The sequence below is a fragment of the Brachionichthys hirsutus genome, unplaced genomic scaffold (assembly GCF_040956055.1).
Source record: "Brachionichthys hirsutus isolate HB-005 unplaced genomic scaffold, CSIRO-AGI_Bhir_v1 contig_328, whole genome shotgun sequence".
In the NCBI taxonomy this organism is placed as follows: Eukaryota; Metazoa; Chordata; class Actinopteri; order Lophiiformes; family Brachionichthyidae; genus Brachionichthys; species Brachionichthys hirsutus.
The window spans coordinates 86,299-108,215 of NW_027180446.1; the positions used below are offsets into that span (position 1 = coordinate 86,299).

The 21,917-nt window shown below is 41.1% G+C and overlaps 1 protein-coding gene across 1 annotated transcript; it reads right to left on the reverse strand.

The window, feature by feature from the left end:
- Positions 1 to 707: 707 nt before the first annotated feature.
- LOC137914965 (fibronectin type III domain-containing protein 4-like) lies at positions 708 to 13,832 on the reverse strand. The gene is made up of 6 exons (XM_068758447.1): positions 13,757 to 13,832; positions 8,813 to 8,928; positions 7,549 to 7,753; positions 4,389 to 4,478; positions 2,308 to 2,441; positions 708 to 749 (listed from the first exon to the last, which is right to left on the reverse strand). The coding sequence occupies exons 1-6, from the start codon at positions 13,830 to 13,832 to the stop codon at positions 708 to 710; spliced, it is 663 nt and encodes a 220-aa protein (XP_068614548.1).
- Positions 13,833 to 21,917: the final 8,085 nt, after the last annotated feature.

A 21,917-nucleotide genomic window follows, 5' to 3' on the forward strand; every position in this document is an offset into this window, starting at 1 on the left:
CCTGCATGCAACTTCATTCAGTAGACAAATGAAATATGTACAAATATAATGATTAGGAAACATGAAAAAAATACAATATTATGCTGAAAATGGTCGTTGACTCTCAATAATAAAAAAAACATGACATGTTGGTCGCGGGCTACGCTTAGCTTTCAAATACATACATTACACGTCTCTCCTTAATACTAATTTGTCTGCAACATACAGATAATATACATTTATGATCCGATGACATAGTAACACAGTTTGCAATGGGAGGATTTGGTTTATTTAAAGCTTAGTTGGTTATAAGGGGTGATCAGGCGTCTAAATGCACATGCTGATATAAAAAATACGCTGAACCTTTACTGCCATGAAGACAGGCCTCCCAGAGTTGTAAGTTATTGTACTGTGTGTGTTGAGTGTTGCAATGCTTACCTGGAAAACACATCAATGTTAACTGCACCAAAGGTTAACATTAATTTAATTTTAGTAAAACCTGCAGGAGACAGGAGTTTCTGTGTGTCGCTGCTAAAGTACTGTGTGCGTCTGCGTAGACGGGTTTGTGGCTGAGATTGAGAGTGTGTTGTGTTCTTCTAAAATGCTTTGTACATGCATGTGCGTTGCTATGAAGACAGCCTTCGCCAACCTCGTTCACTGGTGCGAGCTGGTGTGAGTCTTCCTCATCAGCTCTGAGATGCACTAATGATAGAAGAGACGCTAAAGTCTCAGACTTCAATGATGTTGATCGACGGCACAGACGGATGAAACTGCAACAGACAAGGCAGAGAAATATCAGTTACTGCATTACTTCCTGCAAAAACTTTGATCATAGAAGACAAATTAATTGTTAGTCCTGTCAAGCCTGAAAATCTTTTCTCTGTTCTGTACCAACAACATATTTAATATGCATCCATCATATCAGCAGGAGGTTTTAGTTGTGAGATATATTGAATCTCTATTTCATCTATAATAAGGCTTTAATGGAAGCTTCTGACAAATTTGTCTAAAAAAATTATACATATTTTTTTACAAGTGCTCTAATTTATGTAACTTTTGCAATATCCTGAATTGTTTTCATGGAAAATGCAGATGCATGTGTTGGCTTGTATCTACCTGATTTTTCAGGGGGGGGGGAATCAAACTTCTGAAGTAGAAGGGTCAAAATCCTGAAAGGCCATCTGTATCAAATATGATATGTTTGGCAATCAAGGGTTAAGTGACTTTTTTATTTTATTTTATCTACGCATCCTATCAGTTCTTTTCATTTAGCTCTAATGAGTCCACGATTTCTTTATCTGTCTGTGAGTGAGTTTTTCTTTTGCTCCAGGCGGTAGTTGGAGACAGGATCCTGCGATTTTGAATGATCGCGTCAGGGCTGCTTACAAGAATTCCTCTCTGAACAGGATAAAAGGTATTACTGTCAAGTATAGAAGGTCAAGAATACATAAAGATTAATCTGAACCCTCTCGCCTCCGACAAGGAGGACAGTTTCATCTGTGTTTGTTGGTTTGCTTGTCCGGAGGACTATGCAAAAACCACTGGATGGATTTCCATGAAAACTGGATGAGGCACCAGAAGGTGTCTTTACTTATTCATGTTCATTAATAGATCTGTCGATGAAATCAGTTAAAAACATTTAAATATATGAACGGAAACAATAGATTTAAACAACAGTTTGAACAATATGTACTCTAATACATAGCATAAAATCATTATTGTTGTATTAATTGCTGTCTGTTATTTCGCATCTCGATGTCCTCATATCATTAGTTGATCAGTCTGTGTCTAACACTTTAATAAAGCGAACACCTGCTATCATGATGGGATATCTTAGCCATTGATCGAGCATCAACACAATGAATTCATGCAGAAGAATGGGACATGGTATCGTTTTTGTTTTCCATTACCTGGAGCAGGTGCCAGAAACCAGAGCCTGCGTTCCACTATTAATCATGTTTACATTTCTTGTTGTGGATCTTGTAGCTATGAAAGTACCAAACGGTGACTGCATTTCATGGAAATAGGCAATGCAAAAGGATTGGATGCAGTCCCTTTATTATTCACCAGGAAAAATGCCATCAACCAGAATTTATGTAGAAATGCAGAACAAAAAACTGCATGTGTGCATCCTTCAACACACCAAACATCAATGCTTTACCTGACAGAAGATACTGAAGCATGTTTCAACAGTAAAAGCACACATGTATTGGCTGGGTTCCATGTGGCTGTTTCTGTTGGCATGCTGCATCATGGTTTACTGACACTCTAGAATCATTGGCGTCATCGATTGCTATTCCTTACTCCAAGTCGAGGCATTGTGCTCACCTTGCTTCTCAGCAGACCTCCACTGTGGTGCTCCGGTGTGCTCATTTCAGACGATGGCTTGGCCTTCTCCTTATTGTTGCTGGAGTCGTTGTCCTTGATGATGTCATACTGCCGGCAGAAGAGGGCAATAACGGCTGCAGGGAAGTGACAGTCAGACACACAGATAAAAGAGGATGGTAATTAAGTCATGAGGCAGCAACTCTTAACTCGTATGTCAATATGGCCTCTGACTGAGCACACTGAAAAGCCATGTGGATAATGGGACACTGCTCCCGAGGGAGGACGCTATCTGAACACTTGGAGAAAAGGAATTCTCCAGTTTGCTTCCTTCTGTTCTGTCATGGCCCAGATGCAGTTCTTCCCCGGTTTAAATTGATACGGTATGCGCACAGTGAGCTTCCTTCCTTCAGTGACTGTCTATGGCAATCAGTAAATATTCAGAAACTGACATGCACTTCTGGTAATGACAGCTGTGGGGAGTATGTGCAATCAATTTAATGGATGAATTAATATCCGTGCATCCTGTAAGAGCTCTGCAATCTAGCAGCTACATGTCTTTGTAACTTTAGGAGAGAGATTCATTCGCTGTAGGGGTGCTGTAATCATTTGTGTAATTACAAGTAATTATTCTGCTTTTAAACGGTTTACACCGCAGCTTATTTTAATGTTTTAATGTGAAATTCATACATTTCTGAAAGATATAAGAAACAACTCGAGCTTGTTGGCATGTTGGGCCTTTACTTTAAGAAGTAACCAGCTGGCTTGCAGAAGCATCGCTGCGTTGCATCAAAGAAACGGCAGTGGCTTTATAATTAAATTACCGGTATCTTTGTTCAGATGATGGAAAATAACAGGAATAATAGAGGAAAATGAATGAAGTAAAAACAAAAAAAACCTGAAAATATGCATGATGTATCACAAAATGAATAAGCTGAACTAATAAAATTAAGTTTGTTAAGAGCATCTCATGAGGTGTTTCTCTTCTTTCACTCCTACTTTTCAGTTTCTTCAGTGTGACCAGTTTTTCTTGCAACACTGTATGGTAGGGACGGTGTTTTCCAACGATATGGGGATCACACTCCTCAGCCTCCCTGGTAAGGTCGATTCAGGGGTACTGGCGAGGAGGGTCCGTCGGATAGTTGAACCTCGGATTCAGGAGGAGCAATGTGGTTTTTGTCCTGGCCATGGAACTGTAGACCAGCTCTACACCCTCGGCAGGGTGGGCGCAGCCATGGCGTTGAGGGGGTTCGGTTTGGTGACCTCAGGATTGGGTCGCTGCTTTTTGCAGACGACGTGATCCTGTTGGCTTCATCAGGCCGTGCCCTCCAGCTCTCACTGGATCGGTTCGCAGCCACGTGTGAAGCGGCCGAGATGAGAATCAGCACCTCTAAATCCGAGGCCATGGTTCTCAGCCGGAAAAGGGTGGGGAGTACCCTCCAGGTTCGGGGGGGAGATTCTACCCTCGTACCTATGGTCACGAGCTTTGGGTAGTGACCGAAATAAGAAGATCGTGGGTACAAGCAGCCGGAATGAGCTTCCTCCGCAGGGTGGCTGGACTGTCCCTTAGAGATAGTGTGAGAAGTTCGGTCATCACTTGGATCTTTAATAAACCTTTTAATAACCTTTGATGAAATTGTATTCTTCCATCACCTCAAAGGACGAGGAGTTTTTATTTTGCACTTTCTCGTGTAATAGGCTGAACTCCAGCGACGTCATATTTCTTTCTCTGCATGGCTTTTAATCTTTGCAGTAAGTTGTACTTTTCTATGATATTAATTATCTATGAATAAATATGCAACAGTAAAGGCTGAAGTCAAGAAAATTGTCCTTGGTTATTATTCAGAAAGCGTTTCATAGCAACATTTTGATTGGATTCGATTGAGGCTTCTGGAAACACAAGCAAATGACGTTTAAATTCAAGTTGCTAATATCTGTTTTCTAAATGACACGGCATCTTAAAACCAGTAACAAATCAAGGAATTCGATGTTTATACAAGGAGGATACAAAATATTCTTCCAACATTTCAGTAAGATTGAGGAAATATGTTTGAATGAGTTAAACATTCTGCTTTTATACGTACCTGCCCACATGACCAGGACCACCACTATTATGATCATCTCTCCTGTCTGCAGATGCCGGGACTTGTCCAGGCCTTGCACGGTGGGGTCATCTAGGAGACGGGAGAGAGGATTTCTGTCTGTGAATACAGAATCCTCAACACAAAATGCTAAATACGATGTGCTGAATATTGTTTATTTTTTTTTAATCCTTGTAGTAAAGGCACAATATATGTGTAAAATGCAATCCAAAAGAGCAAGCAGTGGTCTCAGACATTACTGTGGAGTTGAATCAACAATCTGTCTCGTTAAATATGAGAGCTTGATCACAATCGCTTCTGTCAGGAGATTTTACCTCTGGTTGATGGTTGTTAAGCTATTTAAAAAAAAAAAAAACCCAGCGGAGGACATGAATCTCACACAGGTGAACACTGCAGCATTAATCGTCCTTTACTGCATCATTTATGGCCCTATTTCCATGCCCCCAATGCTTTCTTTACCTGCTGGGTGGAAGTTTTCCAGAGGTCCACTCTTCCAAATTACCTCTTTTAGTGAATCAATCTGTCAAGACTCAAGATCTCTGAATGCCCAACAGTCAGCTCTCTTTACACGGCTATAAAGAAATGGGGTTAATTATACGACTGTGTTTAGTGCAGTAGTGTGTGTTGGTGTGTGAGGGGAGGGGAGGATATCACAATGGGGATTATGAATGAATACAAGTAGTCGAATATCTGTAATAAAACTCTTCGTATATGTATATAAAAAAAAGGATCACATAACCATGCTTGTTATTTTGAAGTTGAGTAAAATTTGCTGTCTGTATTAGCTGTTGGCTACTATTACACAAACTGCTTCCACGGGTAACAGGTCCTCGGCCTGGGTGCAAAGTGACTCCAGTTTTTGAAATGATGATCAATGATTGCACATGTGACACTAATCCATGTATGTTGGACTTCATAGACTCTCGACTTGATATCAGGATCCATAATCCATATAAATTCCTCATAATCTCAGGACATTGCTTCCTGTGATCTCCTGTCTGTCCAAGGGCTTGGTAGAGTATTTATTGTTTATGCATAAATAACCTACAAGAAGAAGTGTTGGAATAATGTATGTACATAATAATGTGTATTTACGTATTTGTCCATTTGACTCAACAGGTTTAATAGTACGCAGAATGTCCAATTAACCTGTAAATCTGCAGCTGTATTTCTATGCGAGCAACTGGAAGAGTGCCAAGGAATTTGTGTTGAGATAATTAATAGATCTTCCCTCTGCTCTGCCCGAGCCGCGGGATGTTTTCGTGGCTGTGGAGTGTGTCAGGAAACTGTAACAACAGACCAGAGGTGCTACGCTGGTGTCGCAGACGGATTGTGTGATTTATTCTTGCAATACCTCCTGTCTAATAGCACTGGAAGAAACTGTTCAACTTATTAAACATGTTTCTCTGCTGCTTAACGGATCCTTAAGAATAAATAAAAACAAATTCAGAGTTATGGATCGATGAACAAGTGATCGGTCACCCCCCTAGATTTGCTTTAATTAGCATCTTCGTAAAACTGAAACTGAAGAAGGAATCTGCTCAGGAACGTCGGTCGGTCGTGATGTTCAGTACAGATTATCTGGTAGTCTGAGGCGTTCGTGGGTCTGGTCCTGATCTGCTTTTGGACACAGAGGGACCCCCAGTAATAGGCAAACATGTTTGATATTTATAACGCTAGATTCCAAAAACATGCAATTTACCCCAAATTGTCCATAGTGTATGAGTGTGTGCGTGAACAGTTGTGTGTCTACGTGTGCGGCCCCGCGATGCGCTGGCAACGCATTCAACATATACCCTGCCTCTGCCCATAGCAAGCTGGGAGAGGCTCCAGCAACGCCTGCGACCCGCAAAGCGTAAGAATGTAAGATACGTTGACTTCATCCCATAAGAATGGATGAATAATACAGCTGCATCCTGACTCTTTCGTACGGCTTCCAATGAAAAAGCTCGTTCACCATCTTTGCTGAGAGCTTTTAAACTTATTTTCAACTGGTCACGGTCTTCATATTTCCTCCGGCCCTTTCGGGCAGCACTGACACTATCTTGAAGTGTCTTAGAGCGTGTCTCGGCATCCTGAGTAGAAACCCAGAGTGATATAGAGCTGCATGCATTCAGACAAGCATGCCTGCATCCACGCTTGGAGGGTCTGTCAATAATGAATTTGTGTGGAGGAGATAAAAAAAAAAAAACCTTCAACAAGCACATAGAGATTCCAAAGAGACTCTGTGATAGCAGGCTTCGGTTTATTCGTACTTACGTTAGCACTAAACTTTACTTTACCTCATTCTTAAGTCCAGGAGCTTAAATTCATTCAACATTCAGAAGAGGCTTTACTGAACAGCAGGAAAAGCATCTGTAATGGGTTGCTCTTGCTTGTGCCTCTAGAAAAAGGTCTGTGGTTGTACCATGCTATTTCAAAAAAAATTGCATAATAGATAGATCTATTTTAACTTTAGCTATTTGACAGATCTTTTAACTATGCAAAGTTTATAATATCTTAATTTGAGGACAGATTCTAAACTAACACAATACCTGACAATTAAATGGAACTATTTCATTGTGTGCAAGTCCCATCAACACACTTAACAAGTACCGCTTGTGCATCCAAAGCCTGACATATCCGCAAACTACATTATCACACAACAGAGCCACATTAAAGAGCAAATATGTATTTATCCCCCCCAAAAAATCACTTATAATTTTTCCCTGGTTGCCTCTTTTTGTAACTCAAACAGCCATGTTCAGCTCATCAAGGGATCAGGGCTCCTTCCCTGACAACACTCCATTGAGTGGGTCCTCATAGAGCCGATATGACAGCCATACACTGTTGGAACTACACAGGCGCACCCTGGATGGGATATTCAATACTAATATGACTACCAATCAATAGTCTTTGAGCATTATGGATTAGCTACATAGCACCTGTATTTGAGGCTGCACTAATGATACTTAACAGGATAGGTTGATCGCTGGATTTGGCCTTTTTAAGACTGGATGAGAATGAATGTTTCCAGCTATTATTTTAATTGTAATGGATTTATGAAAGGTCTAATGGCATCTGAGAATGCAAACCATAAACACTCTTTATATTTAATCTTTTGCAGCTTAATTATTGGCGCCCACATTTCAAAGCGGCTCACCTTGATTGGAGCTGTTGGAGGGGAAGAGGTCAGACTTCTTGAGGGTCTTAAAATGCACCTTTTTGCTGGCTTGGCTTTCCCCGTAGAGGCCGATTGATTGGACCTGGATTATGTAGTCTGTTTCCTCCTCTAGGTCCCACAGAACACAAGATTGGCTGGTGGTGTTGACTTCCCGAATGAATCGCTGCATGTGTCCTTCTTGCCTCTGGGGATTTAAAAGAATGCAGGACACAATCTGTTTATCGTTGGAGTGTATCCCTGAGGAAGACACGTTTGTATATAAAATTCTGTTATTGGATATTTTGAATCTCCTCTGAGTGCATCTTGCAGTAATGACTTATCACTCCTCAACATTATAAAGCAGCCTGCATTGATGGTTTCTTTCTTTCTTTACACTTAATCAAGTGTCTTTGGGCCAGATGTCTCACACTTACCGGTATGTTAATGGGTCTTCTTGACATAGACATCTGATTTTTAAAAAGCCTGATGATGTCCATTAATGATGAGAGATATCATAATTAAACTGCCATTACAAAAAACACAAATCACCTTGAATTGCACTGTGAGAGATACGTGTCTGTAACAAACAACTCATCAGCCAAGAATGAGGTTCATAGTTTTGTGGTGCATTAATCGCAAGCATGATTACATCAGCATATGAAATTTTTTGTCCTTCAAGTTTAGCTTTAAATTGATTTCCTATTTTGAACATTGAAATCTTTTAGTTTGGATGCTTCAAGCACTTCGGTGCGTTCTTTCTGCACGCTTGTTTTCTCTTAACAAATGGGCTGTGGCAATTTTTATTGCCAAGATAGAGTCTGCTTTCCTGCATGCAAAGCTAAGCTTTAAGGCCTTGCTAAGAATATCCGTTCAAGGTTCAGCGAAAACACATCTTCATTCCATCAAGATCCTGTGCATATGATTCTACATGCTTGACACGCATGATATACTCCGAGGTGATTTCTGACCTCGAAACAGCTCCCCGATCAACCTCTATGATTTCATTACCCAAAAAATATTCCCTCAATCACCAATCACCATCAGTTCCCAATATTGTCCATAGGAAGACGAGACATGTGACATAGTAAAAGATTGACTGATCATTTCCCCTCCTGGCTGGGTGCCAATACTGTCTCAGCTGGACAAGATGAAGGCCAAATGTCAAACCACAAATTGCAGCCAAAAATAAAGCATCGTACTTTTTTTATGTGATTCTTTTTTGGTGACCTGCCAAACAGCGTCACTGATTTACATTAGGATTTACCTGTTGTGAGATAGAGAAACCAATTATTATATCTCCCTCTGGAACCTCCCAGGATACCGTTGCCGAGTCTGCTTTCAGATGCATGACGGACACATTGATTGGAGCCGGTGGCCGGTCTGTCGGAGAAGAAACAGAAACTGAGGTGTTAATCCACTCACTTCTTTGGGTATTAGATTATCTGGGTTCCAGTGTCCTCAAATGCATGTGGGAATCCAGCTTTCCCGACAGAGCAGGTTTTAAAGTGGTAAATAAAAACTTAATAAATTAATTGTAATCTCAAAATTCAGCAATGGGATGGGACCCCAGGCTTTATACAACACACAAATCCTTCCTCCCTCCCAGTTTCTCTTTCATGTTTCTTTCTACCAGACAGGATTACACCTTTTCACCCATTCTCTTTGCAGCCAGCTATCACGATTCGGTTGACTGTAGGCACTGATTGCAAAAGCCTTGGATAAAAGCCTTGGAAAGCAAAAGCCAGAAGGAACAGAGGGTGACAGATCTTATCGAGGGCCCCTTACGGATTCACAGACGCCTAGAAATCTCTTCAGTCCGATGGGCAGATCGGGACCTGGGGGGGCCATCCTGAGGGCTTTTGTGGTTAACAGAGCACTGATGGACCTTGTGTGTTGTCACAGAAAAAATGTGATGGCAGGTTGAGAGAGTCAAGTGGGTGGAACGGTCTTGAATTGTCAGTTGTGACCAACCATAACCCCCCAAAAATAAAAAGGTTTCTTATGGGAACGTCACCAGAACAAATAAAAGACACTACGCCTCGCGAAGCTTTAATTACAGGTTCACAGCTGCTTTTAAATTTATGATTTTAAATGAGCACTTGTATTTCAAACTGCTTGAGCTTTGGGAGAAATAAACCATAACACAGTTGTTTGAGAGGACAGGCACGGGTATGTACTGGACAATGCTGCAGCTAAAACGGCCACTCGAGAGAAGATGAAAGACAAAAGAAGAGAATTGGGAGCAGTTATCAATGATTTTAGTATCAGTCCCTCCGACAATCCTCTGCTCGTATCACTTTTTATCTCTCTCACCCTTACCTACCGGTTGTCTTCTTGCACTTCTTCCCGTTTTACCTTGGAGACAGTCAGCGACGGTCTCTGTGTTCCACGTTAAAGGTGCCATTGAGGTCAATTTCAAGACCCTCAGATAAAATGAGGCTATCAATATCCCTCTCTCAGTCATTGTGGCGTTATGAACACAGGGAGCTGAAGGTCAGACATAGGCATGTTGGTAGGTTCTTTAGGTTCGCGACTGGGTCAGGATATAGTAGGTGGTGGGGGATAGGTCACATATAGTGTCCTTGATCTTTGAGCTGCGGCGAACGAGGGGAAAAAAATATTAAAAGTGTGTATTTTTCACTTAATTGCGAAACAAATCCACAACAAGAAATAGTGGCGCTAACGAGAAATAATTTTAGATTCTGGGAAACACAAACTGAAAGTCCCACCGGGGTCTCTGTCTAAAATTCATAATGATTGTTGTCAACTGAACCAACAACAGACACCGTGATTTTTCTAGTACAAATGCTGCGAAGGCCGACTGTCCAGATTCCTTCTGGCCTGTTTGATGTTCTCCTCTGCATTGTCATTGTGGATACCTCAATATTTGTTAACCACGTGCTCCAGAGGGAACCTCACTCCAAAGAATGTGTTATGTAAGATCTGAAATCAAACAGCTATAGATCACAGCGGGAGTGAGCGTTGCTGCAAACAAATAAGACCCTCTGGCTGCGTTGGTACGCTGCCAGGATGAATCATTGCCAAAGCCCAGCGACGCACAAGCTCTCCAGATTGCACCAAGATAGTTGAAAGTGCAGCGACTTTCTGAATGGCTTACAAGTCACACGGCGTGTTTTATGTTCCGCTCTATTTGCCTATGAAGCAGAATTGTATAATACAGCTGATTTATGTATAGTTAGCATCACAGCGGAAATTTACTGCTGATGTTTTAATCGTCAAGTAGTTGGATTTAGCACAGTGGAAGAACCTGTGCAGCATTTAATCACGCGTCTGGACGACGGTGACGCACGTCAAACAGAAATAGAAAAGTGAGGCATGAGTCAAAAAACAACAACAACCGGATTCTATGTCACCTGCTGAAATGATCAGAAACATAATTTACCACATAGCATTTCATCGCCATTAGAATTTCCAAGAGCCATTTCTGTGTTTAGTTTGATGCCACCTGAGGTTAATAATTAAGTCTGTGTTTATGAATAATATAGCTGTCTTTTAGTGTTTGGCATCAGCACATGTAGGTTATTACCTCCAACAAGGAGGTTATGTTATTTGGTCCTACAGGGTCACTGTTGTTCACCAGCAACTCAATCAAACTCTCAAAGGTGCATTCATTCATTCATACATTCATTTATCTGAAGTTATGGTGCTGACAACTGCGCCCTCTTCTCAAAGGTGCATCAATCAATAATTCATTGATGGGCAAACCGCTGTTTTACTCTGGCTTCGGACTTCCTGTGCTATCGATCATATTTCAGCCTCAATTATGCCTGAGCCGGTGACAGCATGAAGGACGGCTGGTAATATAATATTCTCTAATACTAATCATGTCTTGGTTCCCTGGCAGATGAAATAGACTTGCATAGACATCTTACAAATAAACGTAACAAATCACAACAAGTGCCTTGAATGTTGATGTACCAGCGAGTATTCAAGTAGCTTCATCTGGATTTGTCTGAAAACCTGATTATGGGAAGTCTAAAAGTGCTCACCTGCCGTGCTACCAGACTCCTTTTGAGGACCGCTCAATCCCACTGAGATCATGTCTGTCTCTTAGATGTGATGCCATGTGGGATGAGTGACTTTATGCCTTCTTTGCATCAATATCCAGTGCAGAAGCTACAGCAGTAAGTAGTTCAGTAGATGGATACATGCGTGGTTAAATCCTCTTCGTATACAGTTCAGAGCTTCCCTGCTGTTGGGGTATTTACTGTGTAGTCCTTTATGCACACTCTCTACACCCATTTCCTCAATCTATAGGATCCAGTGAAAGAGCAGCGAGACCAGAGGGGACCAAAGCCCTGAAGCTTTTTGGATGCAGTCTAATGTCACTCAACCATCCAAAACTTGGGAAGGCTAGAAGGAGGATTTATGAGCTCAGTGTTTACACTCAGAATTTGTGGCACAAAATGTATTGGTCAAAGTGGGTTTTTACTGTTTGAGAGACAACCATGAATGGCACAGAACACAGACATAAAATATAGTGCTGAATAAAATCTAGCCAACTAATTGTCTGTATTTGTGAACGTTTTCCATGTAACTGTAGATTAAATCATGACAATTTGAGCAAACATTGTCACTGCTGGATTCGGCTCTAATAAAAACAAACAAACATCCATCTGTAAAGAATGTTCACCGAGTTCACAAACAGCATATTGCCAATTTGAAGAACGATATGAGCCCAAGCATCCAAAACAGTCCAATAAACTCCAGTTCACATTTGCTTACTACCTAACGCTCTGATTAAGCCTCTCAGGAATTCATTTTCTAGCAGGTTCGCTTTCAATCTGTGTGAAGGTAAATATTGGCACCCACTTTCAGGTAATTAAACTATTTGTTCTTGTGATTTTGGAGCAAGAAAAGTACATTCTGTGAGTTTAATACGTAGCTTGGAAACACTGGGTCTTATTGGATTTCTCCGCAATAGCATTTAAATATTGGAGCCTCAGTTCAGACTTGAATTATTCATGACTGTTTGGACAAGATTGTTGTTTATGCTGATTTTACGATCTGCAGTTTCACCAATTCTAATAAAAAAAACAACATTTGGCTTCTCGTGGAAGAGAGAAGCTTTTCAGTGAATACCGGTACAATGGCTTTATTATAAGATACCATTCACCATTACATCATTTTGATAACACTTGCTAAAATATCAAAGCATTTTCTCTTCAATGTACCACCTTTCAGCTTCACTGAAATGCTTTCCCTGCTGTGTTGATAGATGACCTCACCATGAGTCACAGTCCATGGAGACCTTCCTCTGAATGCCATGGCACGGTGAATCCCATCATCTTATACCATGCATAGAACCAGTGGTAATTAAGTCAACTGATTATCATTTATAAATCTATGACTGCTATATTTAGTAGTCTAATAGCAGCTCTTCCTGCAAAGCTCCATCAAGATCAAAAGCTCTGAATACCTCCGGATTTGACATGCAGAGCACACCCGCAGTGCCAGTTCGATAATCTCAGGGCTCTATCACATGTAGGTCTCAGTTCCCTTGAGCAGTGAAGGAGGTCTGATCGAGGTAGACGGGTAGAAAAAGAGACAGAGGCACTGGAGATGCATGCAGATACAGCTAAAGAATATATCTGTTATGTAGATGTGGAACAATTCCTGAACAGTCTGAAGCTTCCAAGAATGCAAAATGAATTCTGCGAATTAATTAAATCATATACTTAACAAAAAACTGTTTTTTGACTGATGCTTTGTCTGACTGCAAGCGGAGTTGGATCTGCGTCAGTTTTTGTTGTGCGTTATTCTAAGTGAATATATGCCAGAATGTGTATTTTACCCCACAGTGAGGGGTTCCATAAATATGTCTTCACATAATGGAGAAGGGCTGGATGAATGTGGTTATTGCTGCTGGTGATCTCCATTATACAATATTACCATGTTTCTTACTGTAAAAGAGGTCAGATTGTTTTATTTAGATTTAGATTTAGGTTTATCCTCACTGTAATGCATTTAAATGCATTTAAATGTAACAGACGGAGGATATTTTCAACAACGTCTTGTTTTCATAAATTATTTAATGAAATGCATGAGGTGCCAAGATAAAATAAAAATAACACACAGCAGTGACTTCTTCACGTTTACTCACACTTAATACGACTAATGTTCCGTTTTAAAGGGCTGTAAAGTGCCCAATGGATTTTTATCCGCTGATTCGAGGGGCGACACTTACTCGCTCCGACGAAGAACACGTCGCTGGCAAAAAGCAACAGGACCGCGGAGTTGAGCAGAACAAGCAGGCGAGCCATGTCTCTTCGGGGTTCGCTGCTCCTCAGAGGTTAAAACGCAGAACGTCCTATGCTTGAACTAAATAGCGGAGGCTCATATTCGACAGTATGTTGGAATTCCGCTGAAAACGTGCGCCTAGTCGCTGAGCCGGTGAAAGTACGCAACAAGCGGTGTCGGAAACATTCTTGTCGCGCTGTGACGGGTTCCGTCTTCGGGCTTTAGATCCACCAGCCCTTCGCGCTTCCCATCGCACCCGGGGCAGCTCGGGGGCATTGGAGAGGCCGCGGACAGAAGGACGCCGCTCACAGGCTCGCCGGTCTCATCGCAGGCGGGCGGAGGAGGCGACTCCAGCACCACGGACAGCGACTCAAGTTTTCAGACGGCGCGCGCGGCGGCGCCGTGTTTGCGAGAGGAGGGAGGGGCAACACGCCGGCACGCCCCCTTGAGCTGCAGCCGCCGCCCACGTCATAGTAGGAGCAATGACGGGGACATTCTTTCACGTGGCGAGTGCTGATGTTCCTGTAGGCATGTTGCGTTGGACGATAGGGAGAATGTTTTATAATCTGTCATCAGATAAAGCTGTGCAATATTATCTGTTTTTTATTTGCGCAATTTGCGATGAGAAATACACAATACACACAGGGGCTAAGAAAACAGTATGAAAATCAGACAAAGAGAGCGGTTCCCATCTACAGCAGTAATCCTCCCCTTCATGGACGGCACAACCACCTGATGATGTCATCCTGTGGGGTGGTGGGCTACACTGCAGTCAGAGTGGCCCAAAGTTACATCCTGGTCTGTCGAGGATTGTCGTGCTGTCGCATCTGCAGACTCATCAAACCATGTTTTCTATAGGGATTAGGATCATTGTTGAAGTGCAGCTGGTGGATATGTCATTCTGACTCTGTGGGGAGTGGCGGGGTCTGTCATAGATCCCAAGCTATGCCACACTACCATAGAAACAGTGGCACAGTACTTGGATTACTTGGATGATGGTGCTGTAGCTTCTTTAAAATCTGATTCAAGGCTCATCTCAAGGATCAGTCAAATGCAATGAAACCTTGTTGAGAATTTTCACCCATAGTTGGTTGTTCACATACAGTAAATTCACAGGCACTTTTAAAATAGACAAATCTTTCTTTAATTGCACCTAAAAGAAATGCTGTTGCAATTTTAGATCCCCCCTCAAACGTTTGATGCAACCATTCCTCTGGCCCCAGCAGTCAGTCTATTCCGGGTCCTACAGCCTCCCCCAAGACACAGAGCGTTATCGGGAAGATGAATCACGCTGATAAGTCAAGTGCATTGCCTCATGGGGCAAGCGTTTCACTTTAGATTGCTTGTCGACACGGAATGGGCCAGCACATACTGCAGTCCTCAAGTCATCAGATGTGTGAGGCATTACTTATTAAACACCAGGAGATTAAAGTATGTGGAAATTTGATTTTTTTTTTTAATATGAGTTTAACACCACAAGAAAAGGAGAAGATATGCCTCAGACAGAAGTGTATGCTGCCTCCTCTCAAACCTCTATTTTCACTTGTTCTCTTTGGTGTTGCCACAGTTTATTTGTGCTCTGCTGTCCTCTGCAAGATGGAACAGGCATAGAGACATTCATGAAAAGAAAGAGCCAAATAAATAGAAGGTCTGCAATATATACACACAATTTAGGACTTATTATGACAGCTGCCTGTTTTCCTGCTGACATTTACCTGAGCAGAGACACAGCAACACAGGGCTATTGGGGTTCGTACTCGCTGCAGTGCTGCAATTACTTTGTGTGATGTTTACTCAATGTAAAGTCGGTATATTACAGCGTCTCCGTGGTGAGAATGAGGCTGTGCTGTGTATCAAACATTTTTTGCGTCATGTGACGCATCAAACACAGCTGGACTTGGTCTTCAGCGTCCATTCACCCCTCAGTGTGTGACTCAAAATTGGAATCAAATACTGGGACAGCTGACATGTTTGTACAAATAGCTTAATTGTAATTCTTTTATTTCCAGTAGATGGTGATGATTCTCAGGAGAAAGCGCAGTCTTGGCTCACACACACAGCTAAAAATCACAAAGCTTTACAACAATGCAGATTTATGTTCTTCATCCCTTAAGAAGTTTCCAGCAGCCTTTTTAGTTTGCCATCCTTGATCCCACATTACAGACTAAAGCATTGCATGAATAAGCTCTAATCAGAGAAGAGAATTTAACACAGCAGAATAGAATAGAATAGAACAATACATTTTCATCCATCCATCCATTCAAACAAACAAAGGAACAGGGGCAACAAATCCGTTAAAGTGGTGATATCAGCACTAAACAGAGGGTATTGGGAAGGAAATATAAGCTTCATTCGTGCTGAAAACTGAGCTCTAAGGGGTTAAATGACCAGCATACTCAAGGATTAAAATGATCTAAACAAGCAGCACTCAGGCATATGGATTTTTAATTTTCCATAGAGGCATAGAACCTGCTCGCTATTTCACTTTTGCCTCTAATTCAGTTATTTATTTTCAACGTGCAGTAATTGCTGGCAGCACAAGTGGCCCCCGTTGCTCTGCTGTTTGCTGCATGAGGGAGAACAAGTCCTTCATTTCATGCTGGGTAAAGGCAAGCTCTGAGCACAGCTTCACCACAGTCGGTGGGTTTTTACACTCACTGTTGGAGCAGTTTGTGCATGATTTGTGTGATGTTACATCAGGGTCACATATATCTCTCATATCCGATAAATGAAAAGTCAGTAGAATTACAGAGGCTCTGTATAACGACAAGAGGCTACCTTCAAACCTTATTTGGGGATTGAACCCAACTCCCCCCTCCCCCCTACTCTTAACATTTAACATTCAGTTTGAAAAAAAAAATATCCAAAGATTTTATGTAGACAAGGTTAACATAGCAAAATACCATATACCAAATGACTGGAGCTCACTTTCCCCATCTCCTTTATGATGCTCAGGTGCGCTTAGTGTAAAAATGGAAGAAAAAAAATAGCTCCTCGACTGCTGAGGAGTTTCAGCTGAAGAGGAAGCAGTTATGCATCAATCGGTATCTACTTCCCATCATGCACTGCACATCAATTGCATCTCATGTCAGAGAAACTGTACAGTCCATAATAATACATTCACAGGACACTTCGCCTCCACTGTAACATCATGTTCTGCTTGATTTTCCTCTTTTTTTGTCAGTGAGTTTCAACCACAGGCAGAAGGGAAGCAAGCTGGTAGAGACAGCCATCCAAGGTCAAATCCACATGTATGAATATGTACGGTGACATTTGGAGCACACGGCATCAGGAGAAGGGGAGATGGCGACAGCAGGGATCTTAAACTGGGTGGGAGCACCGTGCTGCATACTGATAAGGGAGCTGTCTCGCTGGAGAGCTAACAAAAGGCTCGTTTGTCCCCTCACACGGCATATCGGATGTCACTTAGGTCTGCAGCTGTGTGAAATGTAGCTGCAACGCAGCTTCGCTTCCAGTGAAGGCTTTTGTGATTGCACAGAGACCTAGATGCTCACTCGAACCCACTTCATCTTGTTCTTCATTGGTGGTCGTTCTTTTAAAGATAACAAGATCACGTTCAACTTATATGCTTCACGGTGGCGGCAGAAGGTCTAGCAGAGCTTCGGATGGTTACATTTCAGCCCCCCTTGTTCTTAGCCAGCAGTATCTTCCAGTACTTTTTACCGCACCAGGGCACATATAATTGAATTTCAGTGTAGTTACCAGATAGTGGTCAATCAACAGATACGTTTGTGGGGGGTTGATGCATTTCTTTCCTGCTGCATCATGAATTTGAGGCTTCATAAAGTAAATTAACTAACAAGAACTTGCATATCAAGAAAAAAAATATCAATTTGCAGATGGTTTTCTAAATCCATCCCAGTCAACAAAAGGTAGCATAAATTGCGCCTCACTTTGCAGATTTCATTTGGCTTGGCTCTATAAAAGAAAATACATTAGCATAAATTGACTTCACATAAGAATTAATTTTGCTTAGAAAATATAATCGCTCTGATGCATGGATCTGTATAACATAAGCCAAATACGAAATTGCTGTGTTCTTTTTTTTCTGGACATGTTTTCCTGTTTCATAATCAGTATCAAGGGCTCAGCGCTGTAACGCGTGTTCTGCTACTAATGCTGAGGCAGGCTTTGAATGTTGAGGTAAACAGAGCTTGTGTGTTAAAGGATAAAGCCTTTGGCATTGGTTATTGGCTTTACAACCCTGTTTCTGAAATGTTTGGAATGGTTTCTGAAATGTAAATCTCAACAGAATTGAACGATTTGCTAAACATTGAAACCCCATAAGGCAGCAGGGTGGCGCTGTTGCCTCGAGCCGCAGGTTTGATTCCACCTGGGGCTTTACTGTGCCGAGTTTGCATTTTCTCCCCACGTCTGCGTGGGTTCTCTTCGGGTTCTCCGGCTTCCTCCCACTTCCATAAACGTGGAACTTAGGCCAAATGGTTGCTGTAAATTGTCCATGAGAGCGAGTGAATGCTGGCCTTTCTTCCACGTGGCCCATTGATGAGCTGGCGTCTCATCTGGGGTGTACCCCATCCCCACCTCTCGCCTGTAGCCACCAAATGTTGAAAATTACCAATTTAATGCCTTTTGAAAACTGTATGTCCAAATTGAATTTTATTGTGAGCACACATTTCAAATAAAGTTTGGGCAGTGCCAACAATATACTAGAAACATCATGAAATGCTAATAGAAAACATCCTGTTGAAATGTATTATTTTAACTGGTAACAGGTTAGAAATATGAAATAAAACGTTCCTCCAGAGATGCTCAGTCTTTCTGAAGTAGAGCGGGGGAGGACTTCTCCACTCTGTTAAATAGTGCAAACAATTTAGGAAAATTGTTTCCAAAAATAAAATTACAAATAATTTGTTTAATCATCTATATAATTTGAAGATTCAGATTATCAGAAGAAATCATAACCAATATTGGACGGCTACGACCTTTGGGCCTCAGACATCACTGCATGAGGAAAGCAGACAGAATTCTGTAATGACATCACTGGATTAAAAGAAGACAGGATTCTGTAATGACATCACTGGATTAAAAGCAGACATGATTCTGTAATGACATCACTGGATTAAAAGCAGACAGAATTCTGTAATGACATCACTGGATTAAAAGCAGACATGATTCTGTAATGACATCACTGGATTCTGTAATGACATCATTAGATTAACAGCAGACATGATTCTGTAATGACATCACTAGATTAAAAACAGATATGATTCTCCAGTGACATCTCTGCATTACGTCAGGAACACTTCCAAAAGACATTGTGAAGTTTGTTGCTGCTCCTCAAATGACAGTTGACATTCTCGCAATGCAAAGAGGAAACTGTATAAACCGGATCGAGAAACGTCACGGACTTCACTGGACCTGAACTCTACTGTGTTCTGATGAGTGAAAATATGACATTCATTTTAGAAATCATGGAGCGCGGAATCCACCGGATGAAACAGCTATGAGTTAAAGAGTTATGTTATGAGCACACAGTTCATGAACCGGCATCAGTGATCAGGATGGGGTCACTGGTGCAGCCAGACCGGTTCAGCTCCTTTATTATAGGCACAAGCTGCAAAGATGTCTGCTTGGCAGAATTTGTTGCTTCAAAACCTGCGTGTGCTTTTGTGTATATATATATTTATAAATATAATTGTTGTTTATATAACTCACATATTTTATTTTCATTATTAAGTTTCATTACTTTGTGCTTCCAGTACTTTATTTACGTATGAGGTTTCATTGATCTGCAAATCACTGCCTTTTTTTGTTTGTGTTTCAAATTCAAACTCATAAAACATTACTTGCCATTTTAATCAATAAATCCTGTTGATAATGTGAAGAAAAAGTTGCTAAATGTTTCAAACCCCAATAATCCTGATTTATGTGTGCTGCAAATTCTCATTTGTGAAAATACTTTTGTCGTCATTTCAAGAGCTATTGCACCAAATGCTCCTGATTGATGGACTCCATTAAATTGAAGACATCAAAGACTCGGAGAGAAAATGTTCTTATGAGCAACATAATCCCAATTTAACACATCTGAAACCAGAACCATAATCAGAAGATGAAAGCACATCTCGTCTCTTCTGTGGTTTTGCTCTTTGGGGTTATCACCACAAGATGCTAATGATACGATGCCTTCGAAGGGATCGGCCATCAGTCTGCAAACAAGCCACTGTTTCCTGTCATTAGTCCTCTAAAGTAGTGGTGATAAACAGATGGGGGCGGGGGGGGGGGGGGGAATTTAATCTCCCAGCCTTTACCCCACATGTCTTGTCATCTTGTGTCAACATCATGCTTAATTCCAAGGTAAGGCTGCTTCATCAATTACCTACAGTGTGACACTTAGCGGTAATTTTCTCCTTTCATCAGCAGATAGAATGCTGCTGTTATGACCTCCAACTGTCGGCGAGCCTCTGGAAAGCAGTGGGAAAATGTTCAGCGGCTTCCGATCACACCTGATATCTGGATGAAAACTGCTGCAATATATCCCAAACATATAGTGTTTTTGGGTGTTTATTTTGCTTAGTCATGTTTTATGGCCCTGAAACAGCTGGGAAAGTAACTAGTGTGTCTATTTGTCTAAGTCATATTTTGAAGCATGATATCATACAGTTTGCTTTGAAGGAAGGAAATCTGACTCTTTTAAATGTTTTGTTCCATAACGTGAAACACTGACCCCTGCAGGATGACAACGTGAACGTTTCAGTTTTCCTTTCCTCATGATCGTACATATATTTTTGCACCATACAATTTATATGCACTTTCAAGAAAAGGCAAAGAAACCAAACGTTTCACTGAAGGTAAACAACCAAGCCACCACAAGCCTTAAAAGTACACAAGTGCCAATAATCTGTCTTTGCTAACATTCACAATAAAGATTGATACTACACTGACTGCCAGTGTAGAATAGTGGTGTATATAATGGAATTAATTTACCCTAAAGGAAACATATTGATGCATCTATAGATGAATCAGGCAGATCCTGTCCAGTCTGTATATACATTTTAAGTGAAAGTACTTCACTCACTGTGAATCAGCACCGAGCTCTTTTGATGACACAACAGGAACGCTTGCCAGTGGTGCATGAACATGCACTCAGTCTATAATAATCACTTAGCGTTGCCTTAGAATGTCTCACAAAAAGGATTTTTTTTAAGAGAAGAATGTCCCTAACATATTTGGAGTGATAGGACTTCTAGGTGTGTGGCATTTGAGGAATGCTGACACTCGTTTCCTGTTTCCTGTTTCCTGTCATTCAGGAAGCAGCAAAGTTTAACCCCTGGCCATTCCACACCCTTATCGTTTAGATACCGTCTTGGATCCCCAGGGATGGTTTAGTTTGCCGATCCAAACCGCTGTTACTTCGTCATACCTTCCTGTGTAGACTGCTGTCGTCACCGTCCGTTATGTAACTAAAAATTCCAGACTTTAATTTGATCTTCAAAGATTATTATTATTATTATTATTATTATTATTTTCAAGGCAACCCTCACTGTCCTTGTTCCAAAGTGCCATCTTCATTTAGCCCAGTCAAGAAAATCTTCTAATAAAAATCCATTCTTATTAAATTTAATATTTTGGCTCACTAAATGCAGCACAAAATCTCTCAATTTTTCGGTGAATTTTTAAACTATTTATGAGAAATGCAGCAGTCACTTTTTCAAACAGCACACCATAAAATATAATTGTAACTGTATAAAACATAGAATTAATGAGAAGAATGTTTTATGGAACTGTGATTAAATGATCTGAATAGATCCAACAACAACTGATAATGCTAGTTTATTTTAACAACATGTAGGCATTGACATTTCTCTTATATTTTTGATGTGTCTTCTGAAACAATGTTGACATTTTTTTTAAAGTGCAAAATGGTGTGTATTTAATCTCAGACTGATATTTCTGTACCATGCAAATGTTCCATCCATTGCTGTACGTGTGCCAGCCTCCTCGGGGCCAAAGTCCTTTTCACTTCTTCTGTATTTGTATTTCCATGTTTGGAAAGCCAGTACAATATATATATATATATTTAAAATCTTTGTGTGGAAGTTCTGAATATTTCCTCTCTGATTTTGACG